General features: G+C 43.3%; 1 protein-coding gene and 1 pseudogene across 4 annotated transcripts in view; one reads left to right on the top strand and one right to left on the bottom strand.

Annotated features, from left to right (window-relative positions):
* Positions 1 to 18,400, top strand: part of SHQ1 (SHQ1, H/ACA ribonucleoprotein assembly factor) — a 96,175-nt gene that overhangs the window by 58,548 nt on the left and 19,227 nt on the right. For all 4 annotated transcript variants that reach the window (XM_056524632.1, XM_056524633.1, XM_056524634.1 and 1 more), the window contains exon 11: positions 5,820 to 5,940. In XM_056524632.1, the coding sequence (XP_056380607.1) occupies positions 5,820 to 5,940 (121 nt within the window). The remainder of the gene's footprint in view (positions 1 to 5,819; positions 5,941 to 18,400) is intronic.
* LOC130277977 (U2 spliceosomal RNA) lies at positions 12,908 to 12,997 on the bottom strand (annotated as a pseudogene).

Genomic DNA, 18,400 nt, shown 5'->3' with positions numbered 1-18,400 from the left:
TCTAGTATTGCAGCTTGAATGGAAATGAGCTGCAATCCTCAGCAAGTGATGCTATTTATGCATTGGTGGGAAAACCCCTCTAATGACTCATTTAGGCAATGGGTCCCTTCCCTGCTTGCCTATCTAGTCTCAGTCTCTTGTCAGTACCTGTGTGTTCAATAAAATAAAGCCAATGAGGCATTGGTGGATTGTGGGTTCTATAATTAAAGGGGTTGTCCAGTGAAATGTTTTATTTCACTATTGCACCAAGGCTGCCCAAAACAATAAAGCTATATTCTTATGGTTCTTATGGACATTCTGCTGACAGCGGAGCGCCGTCAGAACATGGTGCTAGGACCACTCGGAGATGCGCAATCTCATAGACGGCAATTTATCTCCTTGCGAAATCTGCAAAAAGAATAGACATGTCTATTCTTTCTGCGGATGCAGGAATTGGAAATTCTGCAGCAGAAACATCTGGCTTGGAAATTCTGTGTGAACAGTTTAATAGAATCCCATTGAAATCAGTGGGGCTGTAGTCGAATGTCTGTGCAGAATTCTTCTGCGGAATTGCGCATGGAAATTTCTGGCGTGTGAACATGGCTTAAAGGGGTTGTGCGCTACCCTGCAGTTCGGAGCTCCGCTCACAGCGTCCGGAAGTTCATTACTCCGAACGCTGTGTGCGGGCATCAGTGTTCGCAGCCGCCGGGCGTGACGTCACGCCCGCCCCCTTCGTGACGTCACGCCCGCCCCCTTCGTGACGTCACGCCCGCCCCCTTCGTAACGTCACGCCCGCCCCCTTCGTGACGTCACGCCCGCCCCCTCTACCAAAGTCTATGGGAAGGGGGCCTGACAGTGGTCGCGCCCCCTTCCCATAGACTTTCGTTGAGGGGGCGGCGAGACGTCACGACGGGGGCGGGCGAGACGTCACGACGGGGGCGGGCGAGACGTCACGACGGGGGCGGGCGAGACGTCACGACGGGGGCGGGCGAGACGTCACGACGGGGGCGGGCGAGACGTCACGTCTGGCGGCTGTGAACACGGAAACCCGCACACAGCGTTCGGAGTAATGAACTTCCGAACTGCAGGGCAGCGCACAACCCCTTTTAAGAGCTTTAACTCACTTTCCTTTACTCCACTGCAGCCTCTGCTATCAGTATGCTTTGTCTGTAGCTTTAAAGGGGTACTCCACTGGAAACCTGGAAACCCTTTTTTTTTATTTTTCTTTTTAAATCAACTGGTGCCAGAAAGTTAAACAGATTTGTAAATTACAACAATGACTCCTGCTGGTCACATTATCATGTAAAATTTGCTTACCTAAAGCTGGCCATACAAGAGCTAAAAGGTGGTCTCCAAGCTGTGAACCTACAGATGTTGCAAAACTACAGCTCCCAGCATGCCCGGACAGCCAACGGCTGTCCGGGCATGCTGGGAGTTGTAGTTTTGCAACATCTGGAGGGCCACAATTTGGAGACCACTGAGCTAAAGCTTAGCCATAATACCTAACCATCCTGTGTGAATTATACACGAATGATAGTTCACGATGGCCTGTGCAAGACTAAGATCTGCCAAAAGTGTGATAAGCCACACTGGATTTTCTTGCTTGTGGTCAGCTGAACAAAATTACTGTCATTTTCTACTTTGTATCGGCTCACAGTGTTTGTTTTTTCCCCCTTTCATTTAGACACAGGATTTTTTTTTTTTTTTTTTTAAATCAACTGGTGCCAGAAAGTTAAACAGATTTGTAAATTACTTCTATTAAAAAATCTTAATCCTTCCAGTACTTATTAGGAAGTTCTTTTATTTTTGAATTTCCTTTCTGACTGACCACAGTGCTCTTTGCTGACACCTCTGTCCATTTTAGGAACTATCCAAAGTAGGAGCAAATCTTCATAGCAAACCTCTCCTGCTCCAGACAGTTCCTAAAATGGACATAGGTGTCAGCAGAGAGCACTGTGGTCAGGCAAAAAGGAAATTCAATAGGATGAAAGACACTAAGGTCATAAAATATAGCCTTTATTGGTATGTATTAGAATACGAAACATACAAAATGATATACACAATATAAATGATAATAGGATATAGTTGCCAAAACACAGCTGCTCCTAGGTGTGGACCAATCGCTAATGGCCCCTATTACTGGCCCTGCTGGTCTATGTAGACCCCCTACCTGTTAATGCAGGGAGGCCTTCCTACAGAAATCCAATCCGCATGCGGAACCTCCTACCTCTCCCTAGTTAGGAAGGAAGGGGGAAGAAGCCAGGTGCAGTGTGACCATACAGACAATCAGGGGTCAAATAGCAGTTTTTTTTATTAAACCTTCAAAACACTTTTTCAGTGAGTATTAGAAGTTGTAAACACATCTATACAGTCGGTACAGTGCTTACATGTCAATGCTAGTCACAATCAAGCAAAATCCAACGCGTTTCATTCTATCGCATAAACAGGCGGCACAGACAAAAAATATCATGTTCATAAAACATGGAGGTATTGGTAAACATCAGAGAAATTGTGGTAAAGAGACCCGAGGTATATGTCCATATTTGAGGTAGTCCAGTTGTATCCCACTATTAACCCCTTAAGGACTGAGGGCGTACCTGTACGCCCTGAGTCCGTTCTTTCTATAACGTGGGGCCACGGCGGGTTGGGCCTGGTCCCTAGCAACGGCCGGGACCCGTGGCTAATGGCAAACTTTGAACGCCGCTTCTAAAGGGTTAATAGTGCATGGCACCACGATCAGTGTCGCACGCTATTAACCCTTAAGACGCGGTGTTGAAAGTTGATTGCCATGTCTAAAGTGAAACTAAACTAATGCCGGTTAGCTCAGGGGGCTGTGCGGGACCGCTGCGGCGAAATGGCGGCGTCCCGAACAGCTGTAGCACACGAGGAGGGTCCACTTACCTGCCTTTTGGTGTCTGATTGCCGAATGACTGCTCAGTGCCTGAGATCCAGGCATGAGCAGTCAAGCGGCAGAATCATCGATCAATGGTTTCCTATGAGAAACCACTGATCAATGTAAAATATCAGTGTGTGCAGTGTTATAGCCCCCTATGGGAGCTATAACAATGCAAAAAAAAAAAAAAGTTAATAAAGATCATTTAACCCTTCCCCTAATAAAAGTTTGAATCGCCCCCCTTTTCCCATTTAAAAAAACAAACAAACTGTGTAAATAAAAACTGGTATTGCCATGTGCAGACATGCCTGGATTATAAAAATGTTGTTAATTAAACCGCACAATCAATGGCGTACGCGCAAAAAAATTCAAAAAATTTCGTATTTTTGGTCACTTTTTATATCATGAAAAAATTTATAAAAAGCGACCAAAAAGACCAATCAATACAAAACTGGTACAGCTCAAAACTTCAGATCACGGCGCAAAAAATTAGCCCCCATACCGCCCTGTACGCGGAAAAATAAAAAAGTTATAGGGGGTCAGAATATTTTAAACGTATTAATTTTCCTGCATGTAGTTATGATTTTTTCCAGAAGTACGACAAAATCAAACCTATATAAGTAGGGTACCATTTTAATCGTATGGACCTACAGACGAAAGAGCAGGTGTCATTTTTACCAAAAAATTTACTGCATTGAAACGGAAGCCCCCAAAAGTTACAAAATTGCGTTTTTTTCTTCAATTTTGTCACACAATAAAAAAATTTTTCCATTTTGCTGTAGATTTTTGGGTAAAATGACTGAGGTCATTACAAAGTAGAATTGGTGGTGCAAGAAATTAGCCATCATAGGGATTTTTAGGTGCAAAATTTAAAGGGTTATGAATTTTAAAAGGTAAGGAGGAAAAAACGAAAGTGCATAAACGGAAAAATGCTCAGTCCTTAAGGATTAAACAGGGTTAAACAGGTTTGACCAGGGGTATGTATTGGTAAACATGTCACGCCGCACCAGTTGGGATCCCCATACCCCTGGACAACGTGCAATATACCACCACCTTGGCCATGCTATGTATGGGCTCCTCACCCTATACTGGACGGTACTGAGGGTATCATCCTCTACTTATCCTCGTCCCTGATGAGTTGTGCCGCCTGTTTATGCGATACAATGAAACGCGTTGGATTTTGCTTAATTGTGACTAGCATTGACATGTAAGCACTGTACCGACTGTGTGTGTGTGTGTGTATATATATATATATATATATGTATATGTATATATGTGTGTGTTTACAACTTCTAATACTCACTGAAAGCGTTTAATCAAAAACAGCTATTTAACCCCTGATTGTATGGTCACACTGCACCTGGCTTCTTCCCCCTTTCTTCCTAACTAGGGAGAGGTAGGAGGTTCCGGGTGCGGATTGGATTTCTGTAGGAAGGCCTCCCTGCATTAACAGGTAGGGGGTCTACATAGACCAGCAGGGCGAGTAATAGGGGCCATTAGCGATTGGTCCACACCTAGGACCAGCTGTGTTTTGGCAACTATATCCTGTTATCATTTATATTGTGTATATCATTTTGCATGTTTCGTATTCTAATACATACCAATAAAGGCTATATTTTATGACCTTAGTGTCTTTCTTCCTATTGTATTTCCTTTTTGCCTGACCACAGTGCTCTCTGCTGACACCTATGTCCATTTTAGGAACTGTCTGGAGCAGGAGAGGTTTGCTATGAAGATTTGCTCCTACTTTGGATAGTTCCTAAAATGGACAGAGGTGTCAGTAAAGAGCACTGTGGTCAGGCAGAAAGGAAATTCAAAAATAAAATAAAAGAACTTCCTGATAAGTACTGGAAGGATTAAAAAAATTTTTTTTTATAGAAGTAATTTACAAATCTGTTTAAGTTTCTGGCACCAGTTGATGTGGTGCCAGTTTTCCAGTGGAGTACCCCTTTAAGCCATCTATACATGTGGTTTTATGATGGGGCTGATCAGTCGTATAAGCAACATGCTGATACTAAACTTTAAAAAAAATCCTAAATGAAAGGGGAAAAAAAAACAAAAACACTGTGAGCTGATACAAAGCAGAAAATGACAGTAATTTTGTTCAGCTGACCACAAGCAAGAAAATCCAGTGTGGCTTATCACTCTTTTGGCAGATCTTAGTCTTGCACAGGCCATCGTGAACTATCATTCGTGTATAATTCACACAGGATGGTTAGGTATTATGGCTAAGCTTTAGCTCAGTGGTCTCCAAATTGTGGCCCTCCAGATGTTGCAAAATTACAACTCCCAGCATGCCCGGACAGCCGTTGGCTGTCCGGGCATGCTGGGAGCTGTAGTTTTGCAACATCTGTAGGGTCACAGCTCGGAGACCACCTTTTAGCTCGTGTATGGCCAGCTTTAGGTAAGCAAATTTTACATGATAATGTGACCAGCAGGAGTCATTGTTGCATTGCCCGCAGCCTAGCCTGGAATTTAAATCAGCTGCTTTGGCTAATCTTCATCTGATGTGTGTGGGCTGTCAGAGCTATACATTGGAGGATAAGCATATGGAGTGTTCCCAACGTATATCTCTGATATATATATATATATATATATATATATATATATATATATATATATATATATATATATATACCGTGTGTGTGTGTATGTATATATATATATATATATATATATATATATATATATATATATATATATATACACACCGTGTATGTGTGTGTATATATATATTTTAACCACAGTTCGCTTTCTTTTCTATAGAATACTGTGAAAGAAAGTACTGCTTTTGTCCTTGTTGGGTCAATTGGGGCCAATGGCTATGATTGACATTTGCACCAGGAGTTTATCCAATGCATATGGTGAATGTGGTGGGCAGGAAAATGTGTATTGTTTGTTAGTACAAAATGTAAAGTTCATTTTTTTTTTTTTTTTTTTCTTTAAGGTAAAGCTGCTATTCTGAAATGTTTGCTGGATATCCATTCAATATTTCAAGAAAACGACCCTGCATACATTCTGAATGACCTGTATATTACAGACTACTGTATCTGGATTCAGAAAGTCAAGTAATCCTTTCATTTATTTATTTTTTCTTAAATTTCTCACTGCCATAAAAATATATTTAAAAAAACATAATCCGCACAGAATTTTGAACCTCTTTAGATTAAAACCCTAAAGTGGTATGTTTAGAATAGATACTTACCTTATATTTACCTAAGCTTATTATCCACCACCTTCCTTACAGTAACCACCATGTTGAAATAAGCGATTCCAGTGCAACAATGATTTCCAGCCTATGGCTACCCAGCTGTTGGGAAATTAACAGCACTCAGCATGCTGGGAGTTGCAGTTCCGCAACAGCTGGATGGCCACAGGTTGGAGACGACTGCAGAGAAGTTTAACATTTGCATTCATCCTCATTTGCACCGCTATTAAGTGTGAAATCAGCTTGTGATCCAGCTTTAGTGTTCCCTCTGTCCCATCTTCCCGTGGAGTGGGAGTGTTTGATAATACACTGACAGCGAGTATCGGCACCAGCCATCTGCGCAGCACGCCAGCTCAAGTGCAGCACAGATCAGGGAGTTCACAGAGCAGGCTCTCATGCAGAGCTCGCTTCCCCTAGAGAGACACATGGCAGATTGCTCTAACTTTCCTGGCTGTCACAGTGACAAGAGCAAGTTGGGTTGTTTTGAGAGGAGACGCTGGAGAGAGATGAAATATGAAACGTTTCCAGCACAAGGAGCTGTCAAGAGCTGAAGTGGAACCTTGGCGTCTCTCAGAATGGGGTGGGGGGTGGGGGTTGGTAGACGGCTCTGGAGGTTTATACAAGGAAAGAAGGGGGCGAGTGTAAGGGCCGAGGTATCTCTCAGAATTGGGGGGGGGCTCTGGAGGTGTATACAAAGGAAAGGAGGGGGCAAGTATAAGAGCCAAGGCATCTCTCAAAATGGGGGGCTATGGAGGTGTATACATGGAAAGGAGAGGGGCACGTATAAGAGCCGAGGCATCTCTCAGAATGGGGGGTTCTGAAGGTGTATACATGGAAAGAAAGGAGGGGGCAAGTATAAGAGCCAAGGCATCTCTCAAAATGGGGGCTCTGGAGGTGTATACATGAAAAGGAGAGGGGCACGTATAAGAGCTGAGGCATCTCTCAGAATGGGGGGTTCTGAAGGTGTATACATGGAAAGAAAGGAGGGGGCAAGTATAAGAGCCATGGCATCTGGCAAAATGGGGAGGCTCTGGAGGAGTATACATGGAAAGTAGAGGAGCAAGTATAAGAGCTGAGGCATCTCTCGGAATGGGGGGCTCTAAAGGTGTATACATGGAAAGAAAGGAGGGGGCAAGTATAAGAGCCGAGGCATCTGTATGGGAGGAAATGTTTAGGGCTGGAACTAATGCTCGCCATATACGTAAGATTAGTGAATCCCATCAGTTATGCACTGTGGGGGCTGCTAGACAGTCCCCTGCTGTCTGCCATGGGGGGAAACCAGGGTCAAATGAGATAAATTTTTATATTTCCAATGGTGTTGTTTCCCTTGGAGCTAGGCAACAGCAGCTTATCCACTGAGCTGTTGAATTAACATGCATATTTAGTCTAGCTATACCCATACATTAAAGGATTGTCTAAGCCCCACAAAAAGCAAGCTAGAATTCTAAAATGGCAAAATACACTATACTCACCTGTCTCCTTTTTACTGAATCCAGTAGAGCCACTCCAGTCCTCATTGCAGCCTCTGGATCTAGGTTTATACAACTAAAGCTTGAACGCGCAACTCCAGCAGAGAGGCAATTAGTGCTTAATGAAATCTTGCACATGGCCAATCAATTGATGGCAGATGTGTTTGGGAACTAAGTCATACAGAGGCTTTTCATGGTAACATGTTTGCCTTGTGCTCATGATGATGTTCTGCACATGACCACAGTGCACTGTGGCAGCATTGAGGATGGGAATGACGTCACTGGATTCAGCATGCAGAATAAAGTTGAGTATAGTGTTTGGTTTTGTGTATTTTTTAAGAACAGTAGAAATTTGCAGTCTTTGTTCTCAGGCAACTTGCAGTTCTGGGGTCTGGGATTTGAATCCAATGTATATGTTTCCTTTGTTTGTGTGGGTTTTCTCCGAATTCTTAAAGGAAATCTGTCATCATTGTCACCTGCACTAACCTTTTGGTACAGACAGGTAGTGCAGGTGACACTGATGACAACGATACTTACCTTGTCCCGTGCTGTCTTTCTCAGGCAATCCTTTTCCGTATCTTCAGCTCCAGGCCCGACTTGTAGCATGGGTGGAGCTTAGTGATGTCACCGCTGATGTTATCTACTCGGTCCCACTGCTAGCAAACAGCAACTGTGATGTCACTAAGCTCTGCTCATGCTCCTAGTGGGCCCCGGATCTGAACATACTGAAAAGGATTGCCGGAGAACGACAGCACGGAACGGGACAAGGTAAGTACCATTGTCATCAGTGTCACCTGCACTACCTGTCTGTACCGACAGGTTAGTGCAGGTGACACTGATGACAGATTTCCTTTTTAAAGAGATTTAGCAAAACCTGTGTAGAGGAAAAGTGGTGCATTTGCCCACAGCAACCTATCAGATTGCTACTTTTATTTTTTTATTTTTTTTAAAGGGCCTCTAAACAATGAAATAAGCAATCTGATCAGTTGCTATGGGCAACTGGACCATTCTTTCTCAGCACAGGTTTTGATAAATCTCCCACACTCCAATAATGTGTTAACAATTTCCTTACATACTAACAGATTAACTTGGAATTTAGATTGTGAGCCCCAATGATAAGGACCAATAAGAGTAAGGACCATCTTTGTACATTGCTACAGAACATGTTGGTTCTATAGAATTGAAAATATATTTAAAAAAAATTAGGGCTCACTTGAATGGGTATAAGCTGTAACACCAGACATGGACTATGGACAAAGGGGGGTGTTATTCCTGGGCAAAAAAAAGCTTGTTTTAAAAGCTGTCTGAATTAACTCCAACAATTAATAAATCTACTTAAATAAATTCCCAGATTCCATCAATAACACTAATGTCGCATTAGTCGAGGCTTCCTTGACCAAAATTAGTTGAAATGCTGCCTTTGCACCCAGTTGTCTGTGGTCAGATACCTCTTTAAATGCAGCATTTGTTCAATTTAAATTCATTCTCATTTCTTTAAAATCAACCTTTCATCCAGTTTTCATTATAGTTTTATCACTAGGTGGCACTGTTTTTCTACATGTAACTTCCTTACTTCCTTTATGTTCCACTTCCATGGCAATTAGAGTGTAATGGGTATGGTAGCATCTCCAGTATCTTTTCATTTACAAGCTGGGTGGCCTCATTTGAAGGTTAACTCTGTTAATGAGAAACATCTTGAATGGGAGGATTAGGGAGACATTTGGATACGTCCATTTTCCCTAGTATGAGTATCTAATGGGTTAAGTCTCTTACGCTCAGCTGAAACGTCTTTGTGTATTGGTAAAGAGATTCTTTGCCACTCCTGAGTGATCTCGGTGTGTCTCCGTATTGTCAGCTAATGTTTTCAGTGTCGATTAGGACCATTGCTTGGCAGACGTTGTGCAGGCATGTGCAAAACTACAGCTTTTCACTTGCGCTCTCTCCAGGGAAAAAGCTTTGTGGAAGCCAATTGTACACAGACAGACGCAGTCCATATATTCTATGCAGCGTGAGAGGAGCAGCTGTTTCCAAATTGAGACACTTTTTTATTTTTATTTTTTATTTAAACATTATAGCAGAGACCTTTCTCTACATAATCTGAAGTGTAAATATCCTGGCTCCCAACATTATGTGTTTCCAGGGTATTTTTCATTCAAAATTGCAGATTAGCAAGATATGGTTGTGTGTTTTCTGAAAGCCTTTAAAAAATTAAATGTGAACTCTCGCAAGAAATGGCTATAGGTGTTAGTAATATTTATTAATTTGTTCCTTACTAATAGTAATTGACGGTGGTTTGAATTGCAGACCCTTAAAGAAAGGTCTGACCTTTATAGCCCTAACAAATCTTGAAAGCAGGTCTGACTGCTTGGCTGCCTACTGATTGCCAGCAAAGGACTGACTGCTGGGAACCCCAGAGATCCCAAGGATGGGTCTAAAGATTCCCAGTGATCACAAGAAGGGGTTGGACTATGTGGGCCCCTTAGCAATCTTAAGAATAGGTCTGACTGCATGGGTCAATCCCTGGTGATGGCAAAATAGGTTTGGATTGCTAGAACCTCTAGCAATCACAAGAGATTGGACTTTTAGCCATCATTAGAATGGGTCTGTCTGCTGGGACCACTCATGATGAAAAGAATGGATAAAGGCTGGGACCCCTCTGATCAGGAGAGTAGGCCTGACCGCTGCTAAGAGAACAGATTTTACTACTGGGACCCCGTAGCAATCATAAGAATGGACCCAACTTCTGGGATCCCCAGTGAGTATGAGAAGAGATGAAACAACTGAGACCCCCGGCGAGCATGAAGAGGAACCTGACTGCTAGGATCTCCCAGCAATCTTGAGAATTGATTGGACTGCTAGAACCCCAGCAATTATAAGAATGAATTTGACTGCTGGGATATCCTCATGTGAGTGGGTCTGACTGCTGGGACCCACAGTGATCAGGAGAACTGGTGTGACTACTGGAATCCACACAAGAACAGGTCTGACTGCCAGGATTCACAGCAATCACAAGAACGGGTCTGACTGCCAAGACCTCAGAGCAACCATGTGAATGGGTCTGCTGGGATCAGTATTGATCATAAAAAAAAAAGTGATCGGTGATCACGAGAATGGGTCCGACTGCTGGGACCTACAATAATTAGGAGAAAAGGTCTGACTGCTGGGTACCCAATCGATAACAAGAGTAAGTCTGATGGCTGGGACCCTATTATTTACCTTTAGTGATCACATGAATAAAGTGAAAGCTGGGAACCCCAGCAATCATGAGAACAATCTGATTGCTAGTACCCCCAGCGATCACTACAGTATGTCTGAGGGCTTGAAGCCCAAGCAATCATGCAAATATTTGACGTCTAGGATCCCCAGTGATCATGTGAACTGGTCTAACAGCTGGAACCCTCAGCAGTCACAAGAAAGGGCCTGACAACTGGGACCCCAATGGTCATGTAAAAAGGTCTGACTGCTGGGATGAACAATGATTATGTGAAGGTCTGACTGCCTGTGCCCTGTATAATTAAAGAGGGAAAGGCGGAGCGTAAGTGTACGTCATGGTACGTTAAGTACCACGGCACTATGACGTACATTTAAATACATTGTCATTAAGGGGTTAAAGGAAAATACTTTTCTGGGCAGCCTCTTGCCAAGTCCCAGATCCCCCAGGGCTCTGGCAGTCCTTCACTTCTGAAGAAGGTCTCTCCGCTCCCTCCTGTGGATTAGTATCTAGATTCATCTGCTATCCAGCTGAACACAGTCAGGTATACAGCTTCTGAATAGCACCATGAATGCTTCCATTCACTGACAGCATTCAGATATCTAAAGGATGGTGTTCAACTGATGCAAAAATGGATATACAGTGATTTAAGGAGAACACCAGCCAAAACAAACTAATCGCCTATACACAGGATAAGGGGATAAGTAGCTTATCATGGGTGGGGGGGGATGCTGGGACTCTCTGGAATGGGGCCCGACTCTCTCTGTGAGGAGTGAGAGCTCTACTCGGGTCTCTTCGGCACTCCAATGGAAATGAATGGAGCGTGTGCCGTCTATCACATGCACTCCTCACTGCGAGCTGGGTCCCATGTGGGAGATCGTGGGGGGTTCCAGGTAACTGTGGACACACCATCCACCCCATAATGTCTTTTATGTATTTCTGTAAGTTATCAAAGCACACTTTTTTATTAAAATTACTGAGTGAAAGAATGCGATTTACTGAAGGTTGTTCTTGTAAAAATATCCCAGGACATTGAGGACCCAGTATAGAAATCTATATTGCATCGCCTGCACGCATACAGATAAGCTGATCTGTTCAAGGAAATGACTGAACTGGAACAGCAGCGTCGGCAGTGATTTCATTGTCAGCGGATTGATTCTTCAGATCCTGCAGCGCTGAACAGCAGGTGGTGGCAGCCTGTGTGCCGGAGCCAGGTTTCACCAGATGGAAAATTGCATCCTTAACCCCCGAGGTCACAGTGGAATGTCATCACTTCGTTCCATCCTCCCGCTAAGTGAGCTTATCAAACACCCCGCTGCCTCCACCTCTTACATTCGGATAATACAATTAAACGGAACCTCCGTCTCTGCAGATTCTTTTGAAAAATCCCCAATTTTTCCTTTTTCTTCCCAGTCACGTACATGACATTTATTTTTTTTTATTTTTTAAATCTAAGAGCCGAGGAATTTGCTCTCGAATAACCTGAAGTGCAAGAAAAAGTGCAAACGTGTTACACTAAAAAGTGCACGAAGGATGCGGTCTATCACAAACCCTTCTCCGATAGGAGAGAGGCCCCCCCAACAAACCTTAACCTTTGCCTCCGGACCAAAAGCTACCTGCGAGGTTCCAGGTTTGATGTCCCTTTTCACCGAAGCTACAGTAAATGCTCCAGGCATCCTCCTTGGCGTTAGCCGATAATGGTCGGTACCCTGTCCATGCAGGAGTACCCAGGGTTTTTGCAGGGAGGAGCGGAATCTAATAGCCACAAACACCACCTCCCCTAGACTGCTAAGAGGGCCAGAAGAGATACCGCATCCTAACAATCCTGTGACAAAAAGGAAATGAGTGAATGTGCACAGATATACTGCCCGGACATCCGGCCAGATCTATAAAAATGTCTCTGATCCTAACCAGAAGTCCGGGAATTAAGAGGTGAGTGCCACAAGGTGAAGAGTTCATGGTGCCAGTGCTTCCACTCAGTGAGCCAATACTCCCAGTGAGTTTTGGTACCTCTGCTCTAGACCCTCTCAGCCTCATGGCGAGACCTGGAGGGAACAGGTCACATCGGGGCAGCCATCGAGCTGATTCCTCAGAACCAGCCCCGGAACGCCCTGGTAAACCTGTCCTCTCCATGCAGCACCAATCCCAACCGGCCCAATACCGACACTTAGGGTCACCGGCTGAAACTGATAAGAACAGATACTACACTTGATCTTAGCCAAAAGCAGAGAAGTGGCACCGGATAATAAAAATTAACGGAACCGCCGTCTCTGCAGATTCTTTTGAAAAATCCCCAATTTTTCCTTTTTCTTCTCAGCCACGTACATGACATTTGTTGATATTGTTTCTTTTTAAAAGGAACATAACAATAAAATTCGCCTTCATTTCCTTTGCACTTAAATGGAAGTTTGCCCTTCTCTGTTGTCCGCCAGTTTATGATGGGGCAGGATTTCCTAACCAGAGGGCCTCCAGCTGTTTCAAAACTACAACTCCCAGCATGCACGAGGCGATGGCAACTGCTCAATTTGTCAATTTATTCATTATAGGGATTATCCTGATATTATAGCATCACATTTGCACTGGGACCTCATCATATCACTAAAACAGGGCACTTTTATCCACCACTCTATTGATTTGCCATGAGACTACTGAAGTCAGGTTTTGGCATGACTGTTTGGCAGTTCCATAGAGAGAGAATGGAGTGGCTATCCACATGCTCGACCACCACTCTGGTCATTAGAAGCTTACCAGTCAGTCCACCACCGATTAGATACCTATCACCTATATAGTTAGTTGATAAAGTGTAATCTTGGCAAAACCCCTGCAGGTCAGAACAAGCATTAAAGTGTACCTGCCATATCACAGAAAAAAAATGCTTATATATGTTACTCACTAGGTCATGCATATGCTTTAAATGTGTTTTTTTTATGTGTCTAGCTTCTATATTTGGTTTACAAATTCCTCTGTTCTGCTGCTCACTCATTCTGACATTCACTGCTCAGGAAGGGCCATGTCCAAGGCAAGAGCAGAGCATGTCCTCATTCACCATGCATCCTCCCTGAGTTTGCTATGCTGGGTCTCTTCATCCAATCACTCCAGGCTGCTCTGTAATCCCCTCCTCTCTGTTTCCATGCTGCAGTCTGATAGACAGGACAGGAGTGAGCACACGGGAATGCTAGTCCCGCCCTCTGAGCTTCAGCTGGGACAAAGCTGATACTGCAGATGGACAGGATTATGTTCTGGATGGTATGGGGACCCCTAGTGGTCTTCTTATTTATTTATTTTATAAAATAAGCCATGATTTCTATAAATACAAGATGTTTTTTATGCATTATTTTAAAAAGGTTAATGTTTTGTCAAGATGTATAACTTATAAAAAAAAAAGGTTTTTGGATTCTAAGAGTGCCTATTTAAATGTATTGGAGTGGGGGGGGGGGGGGGGGGGGCAGAATTACTTCGGTGGCACGAAGAGCCATAATTAAATAAAGTGTCAGGCACCATCACTGTTTTCATAAGGGCTGTGTTCTGATATCCACATTAAATCTGTTGAAATTCTACGTCCCATGCATTTGGTGTTTCTGCAAGGTCGTTCATTTTCAATTTCGTTACATACATTTATGCCATGGACATAAACAGCAAGTCGCTTATTACAGAGTACAGAGGACAAGTTCTATTGAAGGCCAATGGTGTTGATCCTCATGCATATCTGAACACCAACAGTACATCTGCAGCAGAGAGATAGTGAAAGGTACTCGATAGATAAATGGATATATGGAAGGAATGAGTGTGAGATGTCTGATGTCAGATTAGGCCTGCAATCTGTCGTGCTGCAGCAGAAAGCCACAGTTTGCTGTTTTACCACATATTGGTGCAGTTTTTAGTTATAACTACACTGCTCAAAAAAATTAAGGGAACACAAAGATAACACATCCTAGATCTGAATTAATGAACTAATCGTACAAAATACTTTCATCTTTACATAGTTGAATGTGCTGACAACAAAATCACACAAAAATTATCAATGGAAATCAACTTTATCAACTCATGGAGGTCTGGATATGGAGTCGCACTCAAAATCTAAGTGGAAAACCACACTACAGGCTGATCCAACTTTGATGTAATGTCCTTTAAAATAAGTCAAAATGAGGCTCAGTAGTGTGTGTGACCTCCACGTGCCCGTATGACCTCCCTACACTGCATTGGGCATGCCTCTGATGAGGTGGCGGATGGTCTCTGAGGGATGTCCTCCCTGACCTGGACTAAAGCATCCGCCAACTCCTGGACAGTCTGTAGTGCAACATGGCGTTGGTGGATGGAGTGAAACATGATGTCCCAGATGTGCTTAATTGGATTCAGGTCTGGGGAACGGGCGGGCCAGTCCATAGCATCAATGCCTTCCTCTTGCAGGAACTGCTGACACACTCCAGCCACATGAGGTCTAGCATTGTCTTGCATTAGGAGGAACCCAGGGCCAACCGCACCAGCATATGGTCTCACAAGGGCTCTGAGGATCTAATTTCAGTACCTAATGGCAGTCAGGCTACCTCTGGCCAGCACATTGAGGGCTGTGCGGCCCCCCCCCCCAAAGAAATCCCACTCCACACCATTACTGACCTACCGCCAAACCGGTCATGCTGGAGGATGTTGCAGGCAGCAGAACTTTCTCCACGGCGTCTCAAGACTCTGTCATGTGCTCAGTGTGAACCTACTTTCATCTGTGAAGAGCACAGGGAGCCATTGGCAAATTTGACAATCTTGGTGTTCTCTGGCAAATGGCAAATATCCTGCACGGTGTTTGGCTGTAAGCACAACCCCCACCTGTGGATGTTGGTCCCTCATACCACCCTCATGGAGTTTGTTTCTGACTGAGTGGACACATGCACATTTGTGGCCTGCTGGAGGTAATTTTGCAGGGCTCTGGCAGTGCTCCTCCTGTTGCTCCTTGCACAAAGGTGGAGGTAGCAGCCCTGCTGCTGGGTTGTTTCCCTCCTACTGCCTCCTCCACGTCTCCTGATGTACTGGCCTTTCTCCTGGTAGCGCCATGATTATTGTGTTGAGAGTTAATCATTGGTTTTAACCATTGATTTCATTTCATTTTAACATAGCAGGGTGGACATCTGATGCAAAATATACATTAAGCACATGCAGATTTATGTCAAGATTATAGGCGGACAATTTGCACTGAACCGTCCTTATACATACATCTTTTCAGTACTGGAGTCAATGATAATGGCCCAGCACTTATGGCTTTGTCTTTTAATGGACATGAATTGCTTCTTCAGCTTTATTACCTTCCCCTGACCTTGGTGGTGATAACCTGCTAACCTTCATTTGGCCCGAGGGACTTAGAACCTTTCAAAGAGTGTAACCACCAGTGGTGAGAGACCAGGCGACAGTATATGGATACAGAATCGTTCTGCGGGCATCCTGTGCTGTGTCCTGCAACCTGAGCCACAATAATATTTATAGCGAGACCGCAGTATAATACAACATAATAAAGTGGAATGACTGGCCCATATGTCTATTATGGGTTGTAAGGTTGGTGCGGGGGTAGGTTTTCCTGTAGAAAGAAAGTAATGGCCGTTGTTAAAGGGGGCTTTCTGTTTTTAGTGTTCGGATACCTGGTGGAGCGGACCTGGGATCATATCTCTTTCATTTGTCTTTATTGATGGATTTCAGTGGCCTGGATCAGCCTCTCTTCTCCATAGATCTGGGGTGTCCAACCTGCCACTCTAGCACACTGGAGGGACACACTAAAATGGTGGTGCTTATGCCACATGTGTCCTGGTATGTCCTGTCCCCTTTTTCCCCCCACCGGAATGCCATTGCACTTCGGTTGGGGACCACTGGTCCCCCTACCCCTGCTTTAAGGTGACCCTCTGTATTAACCTAGTGCCATGTTATGTTTACTATGTTAGGAGTAAGCGTAAAATTATTGGCCGCCTTTTTTTCTGTGCCGTATTATCTTGCCTTATTCTTCGCTTGTTTATTGCATTGGACTATGCGTGAAAATCACATGTAATATGTGCTTGGTTGTTTTCATTTGGATTATGTATACAATTTTTATTGTGTATTTGAAAATATGCATGGAAAAAAAGTGACATCAGTCCATGCGGAATACACATCGGAAAGCCATGTGCAGAAAAAGATAGTGAAACATGGGGGAGAAATTGTGAGGGTAGACTGATTTCCGATGTGTATTTTGCACTGTGAATTATGCCAGGGGTATATGGACCAATATATCACTGGCCTAGGACTTCACTTAAAGGCACATATAGTGAATTGTATTTCATTGAAAATGTTTGAAATTTCGCATGTGAAACTGTTATGTTTTTATCAAGAATAACAGCAATTTATTGGGGAAGTTAATTCCTTTTTTATCCAAAAAAGAAAGTGGGGGGAAATATTTTCCTGTCTGGCTAAAAGGTACCATTCAGGATTGTAAATTGGTTACATGTGTACCTCACATTGTCCTCACCTAACCTCATTAAATACAAATTAAATGGTCGACCAAGGAACAACTGCATTTCATTACGGTCGAAGATTTTCTCAGAATAGTCCCGTTATGATATAGGATGTATTTCTGAAAAGCATAACCTACCGTGATCCCTGTAAAACGGATGTAGCCAACTGTGCTCACAAAAGCCGCTGCCACATTACTTTACTGGATAAAGATAAGTGATATAAAATTTAGTAATATGAGCTATTAGTGTAAAGAGGCATCTCCTTCACCTTCCAGAGCCTGTGCCGGTCAGTGCCTCAATGTCTGGCTCAAGTTTTCTTTATACACAGGGATAAAGGACACCTTTTGAATTCAATTTGAGGCTGCGTTCACACACAATATTTGTAAATTACATTATAGAATTTATTGTTGTAAAAAAAGAGAGAAATGTTAAGAAAACTTGACCCACAAAAAAGAAAATAGGTCTGAAATATTTGGCTGTTTTTGCATGAAACAAGCAATTTATCTTTTTTTGTCAGAAACTATGGGGTCTGCACATAGTCTAAAGAATGTGCTAGTTTCTTTTCTGCAGGATGCACAGGCTTATTCAGTTAGTCTGACAGGCTTGTCTCCAGCTCTTATAGCTCTTCTCCTGAATGAGCTCCTGAATTTATTAAAGGCTTGATTGACAGTCAGAGTGACATAGCAAGTTCATGCAAATCTGATGCTTAGGGTGTCAATTAAGTCTAAATGGGCAGGAGGAGGGTGCTGTCAGTGTGACTATATGCCGCTGTGGATCCACCTCGATACCACGATCAATGATTAAAGATCATTTTTATAAAAACTCTGCATCAGACAAAACATAGACACAGCATCAGAATATTGTGCTCTGCAGCTATCAGGAATTGGGGGAAGCATATAGACAGTCAGGGAGCTGACCGGTTCCCCTTTAATAATACAAATTTAACACTTATTGCACACGACGTATACATTAAAGTTCTAAAATTGGAGGTAGTACACTCATCTTAGTGACGAGACTGTTCTCATTTAAAGGGAACCTATCAGTTTCATGCTCCCCGAACCAAGGGCAGCCTAAAACAATGTCCAGATCCTTTATAACAGTTCTGTATGGTTTACTCTGAAACTCTGCAGCTTTTCAGAGTGATTATAGTTATAAAACCATGAGCCGTACTGTAAC

Source organism: Hyla sarda, chromosome 6 (assembly GCF_029499605.1).
Source record: "Hyla sarda isolate aHylSar1 chromosome 6, aHylSar1.hap1, whole genome shotgun sequence".
In the NCBI taxonomy this organism is placed as follows: Eukaryota; Metazoa; Chordata; class Amphibia; order Anura; family Hylidae; genus Hyla; species Hyla sarda.
Note: the sequence above shows the minus strand (reverse complement) of the source record. Positions and strands in the feature narration are given on the sequence as shown.